At 40.6% G+C, this 17,167-nt stretch overlaps 1 protein-coding gene across 1 annotated transcript in view; it reads left to right on the forward strand.

The window, feature by feature from the left end:
• The window catches only part of TANC1 (tetratricopeptide repeat, ankyrin repeat and coiled-coil containing 1), a 216,811-nt gene that overhangs the window by 100,491 nt on the left and 99,153 nt on the right, over positions 1–17,167 (forward strand). The window contains 1 exon segment of the mRNA XM_015411532.1: positions 8,392–8,592. Within this exon segment, the coding sequence (XP_015267018.1) occupies positions 8,392–8,592 (201 nt within the window).

Below are 17,167 nucleotides of genomic sequence, written 5' to 3' on the forward strand. Positions count from 1 at the left end.
GCCAAAGTCTTTGATGGCTTGAACGGCTTGTTGTTAAACATTCTCTTTGTGCAGCATTCTGTGATAAATCAACAAATAACTCATGATATTGGTTAGAATTCCTTGCTTGCCAGATAGTATATGACTGATTTGAATGCAGTTTGGTGTAACTAAAACCAAAAGGGGTTACATGACCTAATGTACATCAAGGGAGCACTCCTGAATGGTTAAGAATGAATAAGTTTGCTTGTATATTTAGTCTTATTTTTGTTATTTGCTATAGGGAAGGGGAGGGAGAGATACTGTGTGTTTATATATATGAAAGAGATTTCAAGGGTGAACCAAATGCAAGAGCTTGTAAGGTCTTAAATTTCTTGGGTTACACATTTTAAAATAATACCTTCAACTAGCAGTTCATTGTATTGTCGTTTCCTAAAAATAGCTGTGCATTCTTGTAGCATCTCTGACCCCAGTTTATAAGAAAATGATCCTCTATTTTTAGCAGTGTGTGTGAGAATTTAAATTGCATTACAGTCACAGTGAAAATTGCAAAATCTGCTGAAAATGCAATTGGTTGCCAAAATAATCTGGGGTAGTTTTGACTACTGTTGATACTTGACTGTTTGTTAAAAGCCTGAACTACAGGAGACATTTCCATGTGCAGTCACAGTGACTTTTCAAACAATTACCAGATGCTTAAAACTGAAATTTGAATGTTTTCCCCCTCTTAGAGGTTAAAGTGCTTCACATGCACAAAAAAGAATCCCATGTTAAGATTTTTGTCTTTAAGGCAAGCAAACAGTATGCTAATAATCTGAAATATTGACCTTGTTGCTAAGGTTTTCTCAAGACATGTTAGTGAAGCTTCAGTTTGAAAGCTGTGTAAATACTGGGCTTTAATGCTCCCTCCTATGAGTAACCTTCATTCACCTTTTCCTTGTGTGTGTGTGTGTGTGCGTTGAGAAGCTTAGCTTTTGAGAGCACAAGGTCAGGGATTGTAATGTTCTGAACGGAGCATTGCCCAGAGGTTAGAGCTAGGACCACCACTGTGTACAGTCTTTGAGGTACAGTTTCTTCCATAATACTGGCAGTTTGGTGGCTGAAATTCTATTCAGTGGGAAGTAGAGTTAAGAAGGAAATAGAAGTATTCTTCATTTTTTTTAAAGTAAAAACAAAATTCTTGTAGCAACAAAACTTTTTGTTTATGTTTTTACTCTACCCTTTCCCTAAAAAGAGGACAGAGCAGCTGAAATCTTTACAGACACACACCCTACGGACACACACCTTTAAACAACCAAACCAGTTATGAGGGAGTGGGGGCTATCTAGTGTCCTGCAGGAAGTACCACATGTATACCCAACTGGGTGGAAATTGTGTATGTGATGCATGGAACTCTTGACCCTGAGGGAGTAGGTTCATTCCCTTGAGGCTAGACTTGCCAACTTGGATGAATTGTGGGAGGGAGGGAGGTAAGTGGATGAGACCTTCAGGGACCTACTAAATCAATCCCATTTCTAGCAAATCATCTGCTGTCATGGGATTGAGGTTCTCAGGGTTGGAGGGTGTGAGGCCGAGGAGGAGAGACTTGATCCCTTAGATGGGGGCCATTTCCTCAGATGATGGACCAATATCATCTTGTACTGAGGATACCCTTCTGGGTTTGGGGGAGGTGGGCTATTGGTAGTGGGTGATTGGTTTATTAGGAATATAGAGAGTGAAGTCTTTGACAAACATTTGGACTGCATGGTGGCTTACCTGCCTGGTGCAAAGGCTGCAGACATCACATGGTATCTAGATTGGTTGGTAGTGCTGGAGAGGAGTCAGTGGCTGTGGTGCACCTTGGTGCCAGTGACATTTCGAAATGTAATCTTGTGGTCCTGGAGGAAAAAAATAGGTTACTAGGCAGAAAGTTAGCCAGGACCCCAAAGGTAGCATTCTCAGAATGGTTACTGGTTCCATCTGCAGGGCCAGATAAACAGGCAAAGATAAGTGGTCTCAGTGCGCAGATGAAATGTCGTGTTGAGAGGAAGGGTTCAGATTTGTCAGGGACTGGGAGAATTTCTGGGATTTCCCAAACCTGTCCAAAAAAGACTTTTCATTTGAACCGAAAGAAAACCACACTGCTAGCACTTAATATCAAAAAGGTGGAAGAGCAGCTTTTGAACCGATCCCAGGAGAAAAGCCATTGGGAGCTGGGGAGCCTCTAGTTTGGGATAGCTCATTCCAGAGGGACAAAACATTCAGGGTAATATTGGTAGGAGTTCAATAGAACTTGAGAATGAGAGTAGGATGGCAAAGGATGGTCGTGTGCAGAGACGAAGGGAGGGTTTGTTGGAGAGAGAAATGCGTTATTGGTGTCTGTATGCCAGTGATAGAAACCTGTAAGCCAAGATGGGGGATCTGGAGTGCTTAATGGCAATTTAAATACAGTGGGTGTTTCAGAAAAATGGTGGAATGAGGGAAGTTGGTGGGGTATAATCATCCTTCATTATAAGCTCTGTAGACAGGACAAAGAGGAATGTGTTGGGGGAGGTGTTGCTTTATATATCAAAGAGAGCATGGAGTCAAATAAGCTAGAAGGGGAATTAACTCCCCGATAGAATTGTTGTGGGTGGAAATACTAGGCCCTAAGGGTTGCTTAAAAGTGGAGGTGTATTATCACCTGCCTGATCAAACCCTTGAGGCTGGTTTTGCAATCGAGAAGGACATAAGGGAGATGACTAAAGCAAATAAAGCAAATACTGGGTGACTTCAGCTACCTTCACATTGAGTAGGTAAACATGTATTTTGAATCATGTTGTAGAAATGAGGTTCCTAGATATTATAAAAGACTGTTCACTGGAACTGTAGGTGACAGAACCAACCAGAGGAGTGATCTTGGTTCTGAGTGGGACTTGGTTCTGAGTGGGACCTGATTCGAGTTGTAGATGTTGTACCAGTTGAGAATAGTGACCACAGTGCTATAAACACAGCATTCATGTTAATTGAAAGTTACTCTTAAAGTACAAAACAGTAACATTTGATTTCAAAAGAGGAAACTTTTACAAAAGGAACCTGAAAGGGAAACTTGAGAGTCTGTTCCAATGAAGTGAACTCAAGAGTATGCAGTCTGGCAAAAGTGTATGTTAATGATTATGCAAGAAAAAAGGAAATTTGAGGAGCTGATTGCTAAAAGCATCAAGACAAATGATAAACATTTCTTTAAATATACCAGGAGCAGGAAACTGGTCAGAGAGGCTTTTGGATGACCAAAGAACAACAGGATTGATAAAGGAAGATAGGGAGATGGTAGAGATGCTAAATGAAGGTGTGGAAAGTGTTGAGCATGTACCCAAGCCAGAACAAGTATTTTCAGAGACGAAGTCTGAAGATCTGAGTCAGATGATGAGAGATAAAGTTCTGGACCTGTTGAGGAAATTAAAACCATTAGTTTTAGAAGTTCTGGATCGTGATAACAAACACACAAAGGTTCTTAGGGAACTCATATGTAAAATTGTTGATCTACAAACTTGTCACTAAAATCATTCACTGTACCAAAAGACTGGAGAGTATTGGAGAGTTGCAGATACATGATTTTTAAAAAGCAGTCCAGAGGGGAATCATAGTCACATAGAAGAACATAGCCTGCTGAGAGAAATCAAAATGGCTCCATTAAGGGAAGTCCTGCCTTGCCAGCCTTTTGGAGTGCTTTGAAAACGTGAGCAAAGATGTAGATAGACATTATATACTTGGACTTTCAAAAGGCTTTTGACAAGGCACTTAACCAAAGACTCCTGAGTAAGCTTGGCAGTTTTGGGCTAAGAGGATGGGTCATTTTATGGGTTAAAAATTAGCTAATTGACAGGAAGCAGGAATATATGGACAGTTCTGTTAAGGGAGGGAAGCAGTGGTGTCCCACAAGGATTGTTATGGGAGCCAGTGCTATTTAATTTGTTCATAAATTATCTAGAACTGCAGGTGAACAGAGTAATGGCTAAGTTTGTAGATGACACAAAATTATTTAGGCTGGTGAAATCCAAAACTAATTGTAAAGAGCTCTAGGAATATCTTTACAAATTGATGAGTGGGCAACATTCTGGCAAATGAAGTTCAATACAGGCAAATGTAAGGCTATGTGCAAATGGGGTCTGAACATGCTGAGGCTGAGAGGGAAAGAGATCTGGGTGTCATAGTGGATAGCTCAATGAGATTGTCAACCCAATATGCCACAGCAGTGAGAAAGGAAAAAAGTCACTGTGGAGCTGGAAAACGTACCACCACATTTGGGGGCTGTAAATCTCTCAATACTGGTGCCAGGAGGCAACATTAGGGGAAGGCCTCAGTCCTTTTGTTGGCCATCCAGAGGAACTGGTTGGCCACTGTGAGAGACAGGATGTTTGACTAGATGGACCACTGGTTTGATCCAGTAGAACTCTTCTTATGTTCTTAAGCTGTCTCCTAAACCAAGAGTCACATTGTAAAGAAAACACAGCTGTCCCTATCGTGCCTGTCCGCCACCCCCCCCCCCCCCCGTAGCTTCATGGAAGTGATTTTAATGGGAGAGATGTCCTGAGAGGAAAAATTGAGCCTTCTTTCCTCCAGTACTGTGGACCCAATCTAGTTTGTCATTCCTCACTGGAGGCCTTCCTTTTAATAGTACCTAGCTCACTAGTTTTTGAACACAACCAGAACTTTAACTGACCCAGCAAAGTAATTCTTGTATTCTTATGCCATTACTGATTTATTTATTTATTTATTACAATGTATTTATTTATCACATCATTTATATCCTGCCTTTCCTTATGGTTCAGGGTGTCTTGCAATAATAGTTAAAAACATTGTCAGTTAAAACCAAAAATGAAATAGAAAACCCCAGATCTCCCCCCCTCCTCATTAAAAGGTACGTGCCATTCAGCCCCCCTCAAAAGCCCTGGGCAAAGAGGCAGGCCTTGCAGCACCTCCTGAAGGTCTCCAAGGAGGGGGATCCCTCACCCCTTCAGGGAGCCCATTCCACAGAGCTGGAGCCATCATGGAAGAGGCTAGACTCTGGTTGATGCTGGACAGGCCACCTTAAGTGATGGGATTGCTGATGGATGGCTGCCGGATCACTGTAACTGGCTCACAGTGACATTGCATAGTGCAGAGAGAAGTATAGCAATGGCCATCTTGATTGAAGCGTAGGATCTGGGGCAAAGAAACTGTACTGACTTCACTTTTGAGACATCACAATTTCTACCAAATTGTAGTTAGGTCCATTTTATTTTGCATGTGTGAAGCAACTATCCTGTGATCAAGCCTCTCCATTAGGTTTCTTCAGAAGTAGTATTTCAGTTAAAATTAGATTTATAATAAAATATTTGTTTTCTTTCTGTGTGGTTCACTTTCCATTCTAATGAATGTAAGAAGTTGAAATACAGATTTTCCCCTTCCTTTTTGTCATAACTTACACAAATTATGATTGTTGTAGCTTTTATTCACAGATAACTACTTTTAAAAAATTCTGCATTATTAGCACAATAAACTACCAGATACTGGAGAGCCTAAGATGGACAGTTTTTTACCTGTCCTAATTGCCTTATGTTATGTTGCTACCAGAGCTGACAAGCCTTTGTGCAGCATGTAATAGGGTTTATCATTTATGTTATGTGTTAGGACTGGGCGTTTAAAAGGAGACAAAACAAAAGTTGGGAAAGAACTGTGTGTGGGAATAGGCGAGGCTAATAGAAAGGAGACTTCTATAAAACCCCATCTTGCAAGACTGTATTCACCTAGACTTCCACTTTGAGAATGGTAGTGCAAGAAAGGAGCATATTTAGATTCCTTTACTCCTGACAATCTCCTGACAGCTCAGTAGGACCCAGATATGTGGAAACATTTGTTTCAGGAAAGCCCCTGGCAGGTAACCAAGGACTGAAAAAAATGGGTGCGGTCGACTGTATTTATATAAAAGGAAGTAAACATTCTAGATAAGAATTGCTAATTCGGAAAGAGATTGTCTGTTTCAGTCCCTTTTAACTGAGTGAGCTTCTGCTTGTTTTAAGAATATAATTGTATTCCATGCAAATTTAGCAGTACTTTTATAATAACTCTTCATTTTAACATAACAGTTTAAATATATGTTCAGTGGTCTTCATGCATTGCTTGTATAGCACAGTAGCCCCATATTGTGGATGGTATTGTAAAGCCACGAAATAGTGGGTTGCTCCAATCTGTTCATTGTTGAGCTGAGATCTGAACCAGAGCCTCAATTCACAGGTCATGCTTTAAGCTGTTACCAATAGTAGTTAGTACAGTGGTGTAATACTTTATAAAAATACATCTCACAAAGCCATACCATTTATTTTGACCAAAGGTATTTATTTATGGGCATCATTGACCATTGCATAACTGTTCTTCATTAGTAAGATCATAATAAGATAGTTGTCTTCCTTCCATTGCTTTTTATAAACAGCAAAGTAATGATGTGGAGAAACTTTGCAAGACATTATGAAATTTATTTACTGCAGTGGTTATAGTTAGCATTGTTGGACCTATATAGGCAGAAGATAAGAATCATTCTTAACCACAATCCTGGAGATGTAAAGTCAGTCTGGTTCAATAGCAGTAGTAGGGAAAGTAAGATTATAAGCCCATTTTTAGAGAATTACTTAGATATCTATTTCCTCCTTTAACTTTCTGTAAGGGACAACCAGGATTTGCTTCACCATGATTCTACTTTATGATCAGCTTCAAACTCTGTTCTCAAATCCTGATTAAGAAGAGAAATATGATTGGTTTTAACCACATTTAATTTCTGGGTAAGGCTGGTTTGGGAAAAATAGGGGGATTTGTACTCCAGATGGGAAACACTGAGGAGTGGGTGTGTATGATCTCTTGGATTACTCCCATTTGCTTAATCACAGTTGAGCAATTTGTGTGTCTATGTGTGCAATAGTGATCTTTCTCTTTTAAAAACTGGACCAGTTTTAAAGAGAATATGCTTACCACATGCATAGGTGCACTGCAGCAACAAAAACTCGTTTAGTGTCCAGCTGTTTGTACCTCTGTCTGAAGTTGGAGAAATGGCTAAAGCCAAGGTGAATAGTATGAAGTATGGGTGCTTCAAAGGCAGAAGTAGTGTGAAGTACGGGTGTTTCAAAGGCAGGAGTAGTGTTCCTGTTATGTACGTAGAAGTGTCTTTTTAGCACTTCCCCTCACGTCACCTGCAGGATCTCATTCCCTTTCTTTTCAAGGCTATGTCTGGCATACGACTCACGCAAACACGATTTGGAGCCTGTGAATGGTCCTAAAACATTATATAGTTAATAATGCACTTACCATGTGGTGTGACAACATGATTTCAGTACAGAGCAACTTTCTTCTGAGTAAAACTATAATTGGTTTTGTTCATATATTCTTCCTGTTTGTTTGTGGTTCTTTTTCATAACAGGGCTGGCCCAAAGATTTGGGGAGCCCTAGGCTAAGGCGGGGAGGCTGTACCCCTGCATTGCAGGGAGGTGGGAAGTCACGACACACCTTCCTCATCTCCTCCAATTCCCTGTGGTATGGAGAGACAGGAAGATACCACCTGCCTTCCTCATCCACCACACTGTGGGAGACAAAGGAGGAAGAGTACCCCTGCATTGCAGGGAGGTGGGAAGCCACAACACACCTTCCTCATCTCCTCCAATTCCCTGTGGTATGGAGAGACAGGAAGATACCACCTGCCTTCCTCATCCACCACACTGTGGGAGACAAAGGAGGAAGAGGGCCTGCTGATGCACCTCCTAGGCACAGTCAATCTTAAGTAATGGGCAAGAGGGCAGCTGTCCACAGCCCAACCCCCTGACAGGGGGGAGCAACTGTCTTGATGGCAAGCAGTCACTTGTACCTGCCCCATCTAGGGCTCAGGCAGCCTCACATGGGGTGAGTTGCACCAGTTGCTTGGACCCAGTGGCAGGAGATAGATGCTGCATGGGATCCAGCAAGGGGTGGCAGTGATTCTGGGCCCCGCCCTTTTGGCCAGGGCCCCAGAATCACAAAGACTGCCCCTCCTCCTATGGCTACTGCAAACCTTTATGCTACAGGCAGGATAGTGTGGTAACTATGGCTGCCAATCTCCAGGTGGGGCTGGAGATCTCCAGCTGATCTCCAGGCGACAGAACAGTTCACCTGGAGAAAATGGTCACTTTGGAAGGTGGACTCTGTGGCATTATACCTCACTGAAGTCCCTCCCTCCCCAAACCCTGCCTGCCTCAGGCTCCACTCTCAAAATCTCAAAGTATTTCCAGACCTGGAGCTGGCAACACCTTGTGGTAACAGGGCTGGTTCGCACATCTTCATTTCTGGCACCTGAGGAGATGGCCTAGATGTGCCTAGTGCAAAGTGTTGGTTATTTTTGCAGGGATTTGCAGTTTATTCATATTGTATCTTTTTTTTCTTTCTTTCTAATAGGTGACTCATGTTCAGAAAGTGCACTACAGATAATTTCTACATCTGGCCACAATGCAGACATTCCTGGTGGTGTACAGCCTCTATCTGAAGATGCCTACAGAATGAATTTAACCAAAGGGGTCTCTATGTCTTTGCCATCATCACCTTTGCTGCCTCGTCATGCTTACTTGATGCAATCTAGAGCAAGCAAAAAATCTCCAGGTAGTTTTAAAAAACACCTTTCTCCAGTCTTGAGTCTGAAACATAACTCACTGCTTGGTTAGCGACACACCTCCCAAACCAGTGGTGTTTGTCAACCAACAATTTTGCTGTCAGTCACATTCTATCATTTTTATGGTTCGGCTGTTCTCATGCTGATTTTCTTGCTGTTGCGTTACTTGTGTTGCAAATGAAAGTGCTCGCTTCTAGGCTTTAGCTTGTGATGTGTGGATGATCAGAACATTAAACATCATTGCAATTCCTTGGTTGTGTTTGGAAAAGATTCTTTTGGAAATCAGTCACAAATCTGATTTAAGGTCGTTGGTTTTAAAAAAAAAGAATGATATCTCTATTACTTCCTGCTACATGGACAAAAGCAGGAGCAAAAAATGAATTTCTAGAGGTGCTGTGTATGTGTGTGCGTTTTCACTCTCTCTCCTTCTGGCTGAGGAGATGTCAGCAAGAAAGGGAAGCAGAAAGGACAGCCAAAGGCAGCTGCTTTTGAAAGCCTGAGCTGAAAATGAAAGAAAAAATCAGTTGCAAGTCTTATGCTGCAAAACTCTTAAGGGCACAGAAAATTCCTTTGACTTACCAGGCAGTGGCCAAAATGATAGACATCATTGCCATTGGTGAACTGCTGAATGCTTTTGTGGCATAGTGTTCCTAATATATCCTGAATCTCTAACTTTTAAAATACTGTTCTGCCTTTTGGGCGTCAATATTTTATAAAGCACTTGTCAAGAGCTCGACTTTAGTCAACTCTGCCTTATGCCGCCTGTCATACAATACCAACTCAAGCATCTCTTGTTCAGGGATGGTAGATTATATTTTAGCAAAAATTACCCTTTCTAAAACAATTGGAGCGTCTTCACCTAAATACATCGGCTAGCTTCATTGACCGACTCTTGAAATTATCTCCAATGCATTTAAAAACCAAAAAAAGAAAAACCCTTGGGATTTCCAAGAAATTCACACGCTCCAGGCTGTTCACATTTTTATTAACTGGCAAGGCATAATATAATCCTAGTAGATCATCATGTGTATTGTAATCCTGGCTTCTTATTTATCTAACTTTTGTTAAGTAACCCCCTTATGCCAGCTCTAGATCATAAAGAAGTTTCTCTTCCTTTTTGAAATATAATGATAGAAGGAGGAAGGAATCTAAAAATGTAGAATGTTATTATTCTAGTATGATCTACAAATATTCATAGAGATAATCCAGAATATTTACTTAGTATGATATTTGCCAAAATACTGTATTATTATTATTTAGCAGTGACTCTTGGGTAATGCCGATTATTATTTCAGAACATGGTACATCTGTTTAGTTTTTCATGTATTTTTTTGTCTGCTTAATAAGAGTTCTTTACCGGGTGCATAATATGACAAAGTTAACTCTTCAGTCCCATAGAGTAAAAAGCATTCATTTGCAAAAGAAGTTTGTCAGTAATCCTTCCCTATTAAAAATTCAAGCATGCTTTAATATATGCATCTTTAATTACTTGTTTTGTGTATACAATGTATCTTATGGTGGATGGTTGCAAACTGTGAAAGGTAGTTGCTTCAGGCATTTGCTATTGGTATTTTGTTTATGCACGCTGTGTGGTTGGTAATAAGTTAATTGATTCTGCATCTGCGTGTTGCCTGGGTGAGCATCAAGATATGCACATACTTGTTCAGACATTGATTGGTATTTGTAAATTCTCCCTTTCTGAAAGAAAAAAATGGATAGTAATACAACTTCGGCAGGGCAAGGGGAGTGTGAGGTAGTAAAACCAAGTACTCAAAAGAGATGTTGAGTGGGGGATCAGAAGATGAACAACGGATGGAAGAGGGCAAGAAGTAGAAGATGTGTTGAAAGTGGGGAAAGAGGAGGGGGCAGGAAGGGTATGTGTCTAGGGTTGCCAACCTCCAGGTGGGGGCCAGAGATCTTCTGGGATTACAACTGATCTCCAGGTGACAGATATCAGTTCACCCAGAGGAAAATGGCAGCTTTGGATGGTAGACTCTGTGGCATTATCCCTCATTGAAGTCCCACCCCATCCTCCTCAGGCTCCACCCCCAGAATCACAAGGTATTTCCCAACCCAGAGCTGACAACTCTAGTTGTGTTGAAATAGAAGAGTAGCAAGAATGGCAAATGTGGAGGGCAAGAGAGAGAGCAGCAAATACTCCTTTGTTGCCTTCTTACCTCCCCCACTCTGCTCTGCAACTCTTTATTCCCCTTTGTAGGCACATATTTCCCTTTTCTGTGCTTCTCAACAGAGTAGTGGAACATCTGTTTAAAATATCTCCTGAATTAAAAGTATTAAAGTGCGTAGTTTTGATGTATAAAATTCTAAGATGAAAGGATCTCATTCTGGTTTAGGAAAAATGCATGCTGGCCTGCTGAAGAGGGATGGCATTGACAACAAGAATGTACAGCCATGATGAAATCTGATCCCAGCACCCCTTAAGAGCTAGTACTAAGAAGCCAAAAACTATATTAATCATTGTGTGTGTGTGTGTGTGTGTGTGTGTGTATACATCTGTATGCATGCACCAAATTGGTAGCTCATTGGATCTGAATTTATTTCAGTCTGTTCTAAAGTGAGCGGTCGGGTTAGAACGGATAAAAGGAAGTACTTTTTCACCCAAAGAGTGATTAACACAAAGAATTCACTGCCACAGGGAGTGGTGGCAGCTACAAGCATGGACGGCTTCAAAAGGGAATTAGATAAGCATATGGAGCAGAGGTCCATCAGTGGCTATTAGCCACAAGGTATGGATAGGGACTCTGGGGCAAGTGATGCTCTGTCTTCTTGGTGCTTGGGGGGGGGGGTCAACAGTGGGAGGGCTTCTAGTCCTGGCCCCACTGGTGGACCTCCTGATGGCACCTGGTATTTCTGGCCACTGTGTGATACAGAGTGTTGGACTGGATGGGCCTTTGGCCTGATCCAACATTGGCGTCTCTTATGTTCTTAAAGTGAAAGGAAGTAACTTTTAGTTTTCATTATTAGAAATTAAAGTTTTTCTTGAGAAAAAAACTCTTAAAGCTCTTTCCCATTAATTATATTGTGAAATTCAAAGAACATTTTCTCCTTAATTGTATTGTATCCTGCGTTGTCTTTTACCAGATAGATAATGCTTGAAGATTCTTCTCCTTTGTTTATTCATTTGGATGTGATGCTGCCTTTTTTATTTTTCTGTGTTTGTTATTGAAAATTCCGTATTCATATGGACAGAATTCTTTATGAGTCCAAACCAGCCTTCACTTTGTGAATATATTTTAAAATTGGGGACTGAAGTGGATTTGAGAATCTTATTGAAGAGGGAATTCAAATAAAGTTAATCGTGTGAAGAAGCAACTCTACAGCATTGTTAATGCTACTAGGGAAAGAGGATGGAATTCATGCTAGAGAGAATTAGGTGAGCTCACAATATGTTTTTGGTTTCTTAACTATACTAAAGAGGTCAGTAGCATGACATTTGCACCTGACCTATATAAGAGAAATATGTGGATAAGCCTTCAGAGAAAATTGCTGTATTCTCTTTACAGTTTGCTTCTCTTAAAATGGTTTAAAAAATTCCAGGGGAGAATGTAGAATACAGGCCATTTGTTCGCTTGGAAGACATTGTGTTCACACTTCCTTTCATCCCACAAGTGTAAAATGAAAAAAAATCTTTTGCTTTTATTTGAGCGCTGGTCAATGTTGCAATCAAACAGGATGAGGGAAATCCACCCACATAAGAGGCAGAGCATTACAATTCCTGTTCCTGCAAATAATTCCTCCATCTCAAAGGTTTCCATATGTTAAGTCTTTTAGGAAATTAGGGACTGTTCATGTGCCTGTAGTTAATTTTATGAAGACATACTTACATAGTCCTAGAAAAGTTGCAGTTTCTGAAGCTTGCCAGATTATCTGGCAAAGATCTCTAGAGAACAACATCTGGCATATGGAATTGAATTCTGACTGAATGTACTTTTATTTATTGAAAACATTTATACCCTATCTTTCTACTGCAAAGAATTCCAAGTGGCAGGAGGGGGGGGGAACTGACACAGATCTTCTCCTGCTTTTATCAGCTGAATTTTCAACAGCAGTCCAACCCAAAGAGTAGTAACTAAACAATCCCATGATATGGTGGGTAACCCTGCCTTTCTGAAGTATAAAGCAAGAATTTTTCAAAATGTCATCACTAATATTGGTTTGGGGGAGGGATTAGAAATATGGAAGAGAAATGGTAGGAAAGAATGGAACATACAGTGAGTAGGTTTCCAACTACATGGTTGTGCTTTGGAAAAAAATCTGCAGCGGGGGGAAGAGGTTACTTGTTCTGCTTGGATCTTTTTGTCCCTGTTGTACTTTGCCTCCTTTTCCTGTTTTCACTGAAGTCAGAAAAGAGTACATTTAACTGCACCTTACTTAACCGCACCTTTTCTTCCCCCTGCTTTTCTGTGACCACAGAGAGGAGGGTGAGGTGGATGAAATGAGTAATTCCCAAATGTGTGTAACTTAATGGGGGGGACACAGGGGTGGAGGACAAAAATTTGTTACACAGAATATTTTCATTCACATGGGACACACACATCACAGGAAGGCTGAAATACAACTGTCAGTTTATTTAAAGAAAAAATTATGTGAACACATTTAAAAATGAGTAAAAGACTAATGCAGGCATTTCAAGTGTAGGAGAGCTTTTAAAGCTCTTAAAGGCACGTGTGAAATCTGTTTGTGTCTGAGGGAAGAAGCACCAAATGTTTTGGAGACAGCACTTTGTAAGGTGCTCTAGACTTACGGGCTGGTGTCAGCATAACTTGAGGTGGGGCAGCTGCCAGGGCCCAGGGCTTCTGATGGGGTCCACTGCCACCAGCCTCTTTCTCACAATCCTGCCCTTCCACCTGTTCAGTTTAGTTTATTGTAATTAGCCATTGGCTGTTACAAAATTACAAAACACAGATTGTGAACAAAGCTATAGGTCAGAGTCAGAATATACAAAAATGCCAAAGATCAGTAACAAAATATGACTAATTTAATATAGTAGCCTAAATAATGCCCCTTCCCGATGCCACCTTGGAATAGTCTTTGCAGCAAGGGCAAATAATGAAACTTTATAAGAGACATATGCATCAGTGTCAGATAACAAAAATGATTTTTTCCCTTCAACTGGGTAAGCACTAAGACCTGATAAAATTCCTGCTAAAAATTTAGCCCTCGGACTAGAATACAATGGGCAAAAGAGAATATAGTGAGGTAAATCCTCAAGTTCGTGGGTACCACAAATACATAGACGATGGGCCAATGGAGTCTGATTGAATCGGCCCTCCAAAATTGCTGTTGGCATTGATTGAAACCATAGAGAGGTAAAGGCCGCTCTAAGTACGTGTTTAGAGATATTAACTAAGCATGGAGTTCTAGTGTGGTCCGATTTAATTAATTTGTACCATGGTGCTTCCACCTGTTGGTGTACCCTCCTCCCCCTTTTTCTTGGCACTCTACCACATGAACTCCCTGCCACATGCACCATCGAGGATCATTGGGGAAGGTCATGCAGGTGGTCACAGTGGTGGTGTTTTTGGCAGTGACAGCAGCAGTATTTCTCACTACATGCTGCTTGGTGCCATTGGTTGAAAGAGCATGTAGTAGGGCTTGTGGCAGAGGAAGGACACTTTAGTAGATGGTTGGGAAGGGAGGTGCTAGTGGGGGGCTGGTGGGGGCTAGAGGAGGGGAAGGGCTTCTGGGAGTCTCTGTCCAGCCCTCACCAAACCTGGAACCATTCCTGGTAGACCTGCTCTTGACCACAAAGATCTGTGCTTTGTGTTTCTTTTTTCTTTTCTTTTTTTTTTTTTTTGTGCTTTGTGTTTCTTTCAGGTGACTTTGATACTCTTCAGGGGCAGTACAGAGACGTGTGACACCAACACCTTTATTTTCATATGAGATTTTGGAGGAAAGAGCTTCCTTGACTAAATGTGGCAACTTGCTATAGAGTTTTGACTGCATTACAATAAAGTACATGAAGCCCAGCTGTATTTCGTGGGATGAGGTTTAGTGTTGGGTTACTGAAATAGCAATCCTAAGCATGTCTGCTCAGAATCCTACTGAGGTCCTTACTTTTAATGAATTAATCATTTTAGATATGATCTAGCCAAACTTGAGTACTTGAGTCCTCTTTACATCATTTGTGTAGTGAATTAAGCAGATGCTTAAGGCTTGAGTTGGAATTGGTTGGAGTTTCATGTGCTAGTTTGGCTTCATCATTTATTTTTTTCTTGAAGAAGAGGTCCTGGTATGGGCCCTATCTTTATGTCAGTAATTTCTTTTGAGTTCAGGCTGATCACTTATTCTGGTTAGTAAATGTGTGTCTCTTTCCCCCTAGTAAATGGTTGAAATAGTCAGGGATTTGGGGGCAGGACTTGTTTTTATTGTCTCTCTTTTGGTGCATCTTTCTCCCTAGTTCAAATAAAATGAACTAATTTCTTTTGGGGTAGGACAATGAATTACTTTGAAAAATTCAGTATGGTTGGGCTTCTTAACTGCTCTGTAATCCTTTTTGACTTTTCATTTGTGAACGTCTTTTTCCCCTCCCTGGAGTTGCATTTTGTTGAACCCATGAAAGTAGAATAGATGCAATTCTCTTTTATATTAATTTGGTGTTGTTTATCTCTGTCCTTGAGAAATGATAGTGATTAACTTTCACTCTAGCGGAAAGAAAAGGTGACCTCAACATTTGAGTTTCCCCTATTACTATAGCTATGAAAAATATTTTAAGTGGGCATTGTGTACCTTCATATGACACAAATAAGGTTCTTTCCTTTTGGAGTAGGCATTTCACCGTTTCTGGTTTATTAATCTGTTCTTGATTTAGAATACTTGCCCATTATTGTTCTCATTTACTGTATCTAATTATAGTATTGCTTGCAGTAAAGAGAACAGAACAATTGTCTTTTGAAAGGATGTGGTTTCTGTTTATATGGAGTACATTTTAGAGTTGCTTTTATTCTTAGCAGGCCTTGCTATTCCTTTTATTTATGTTCAAATAAATACTGAAATAGCACCCTCTGCTGGTATGTTATGCTTATTTTAAAATGTAGACATCACTTCAGTCTCTCCTCTGAAGAAGTGTGCTTGCACATGAAAGCTTATACCTTGAATTAAACTTTGTTGGTCTTAAAGGTGCCGCTGAACTAAAACTTTGTTCTGCTACTTCAGACTATCTTCAGCCTCTCCTGTAATCTTTCTTGTACACTTATGCAATGTAAAATGTACAACCAATAAAGTAGAACGCTTTCCTGATCTCTATGTATAGCGAAACTTTAAAAGTGCATATTAAAACAATCAGGATAACCTTCAGCATAGCTAGGGAGCCAACTTTCACAGAATGCACCCTGCCATCTGATAGCCAAGGACTGAATGCCGTAAGGATGCCCACTCAAAATCTCTACGTGCAGATGGTAATCCTTAACCATCTACCCTACCAAATTCCCACAGTGCTTCCACATCAATAATTTTGCTGATCAGTCTTTCTGGAGTATCTAACACCAAGGATAAAGATGTCATTTTGTGTGTGTGATAGTAATGACCTCAGGTGGCTTGAACTGCAATGGAATATTGAGGAGCAAAGGAGTACTCCTACTATAAAGGTTTATCTTCTTGAAAACCTCTTGTGCACTTGGAAACCAGCTGGGAGCTGGAAAATAAGAGCTTATCTATCATTTATTTCAAAATAACATTCCTTGGTTTCCCCCCATCCTTGAACTGGTTTAGCCTCAGTGTATCCTTTTGATAATGCAAAGGAATTTAAATGGCTAGAGAAAAAGGCAAGAGGCGGTTCCACCTGTACTTGTCATAGGAAAGGGGGGCACAGCGAGTTGGATCCTATAAGTTTTTTGCACTGATGTGATGGACCGCCTTTTAAACGCTCCTCCTAAAAATATTCTGGGAATCATGGAGATGGAGCTTCAGCAAGAAAGGGAATTGGGTGAGATCATCTCCTCTTCTTGCGTCAGTGGAAAAGCTGGTTGCATTCAGTCTACTGTTTCTTTAATCCCATCTCGGAGATTGCAATATGCCAGGACGGGCTGCATTAATGATGCAAGCCTGTGCTCCTAAGCACCCTTAACAGTGAGTGGAGTTTGAATCAGTAAATAGACCGACCCTTTCCCCCATGCTTTGGGCGTATGGATGTGAGGATGAAGGTACAATTTTTTTTGTTTTGGTGCCGTCTGTTTATCATGTGAATCATGGATTTTTTTCTTTGGAAGCCAAGCAACAACTTTAAAAGAGAGAAACAAATTCAAGGTAAGGTGTTGGATTTGGGAAAACAAGTAGCAAAATCTGTGATAGCTATGCAACTTTTTCTGATTTTGTAAACTGCTTATTTCTTTATAGTCCTCCTTTCCTCGCTTCAGTGGTTCAGGGTAGATTACAAAATGAGGTAACAAGGCAGTAAAAAGAGTATGAGACCTACTATAAACAATGCAAAACTGAGTTACAAGAACTAGAAAACAATAGAGTATAAAGAAGGTAATAATACAGTAGTAACAGTACAATAAACTACAACCCTGTTCCTTTTAAAAGTGTCTTCCTGAACAGTTCTAT

The sequence above is a fragment of the Gekko japonicus genome, unplaced genomic scaffold (genome assembly GCF_001447785.1).
Source record: "Gekko japonicus isolate JY-2015 unplaced genomic scaffold, Gekko_japonicus_V1.1 scaffold6, whole genome shotgun sequence".
Classification (NCBI taxonomy): domain Eukaryota; kingdom Metazoa; phylum Chordata; class Lepidosauria; order Squamata; family Gekkonidae; genus Gekko; species Gekko japonicus.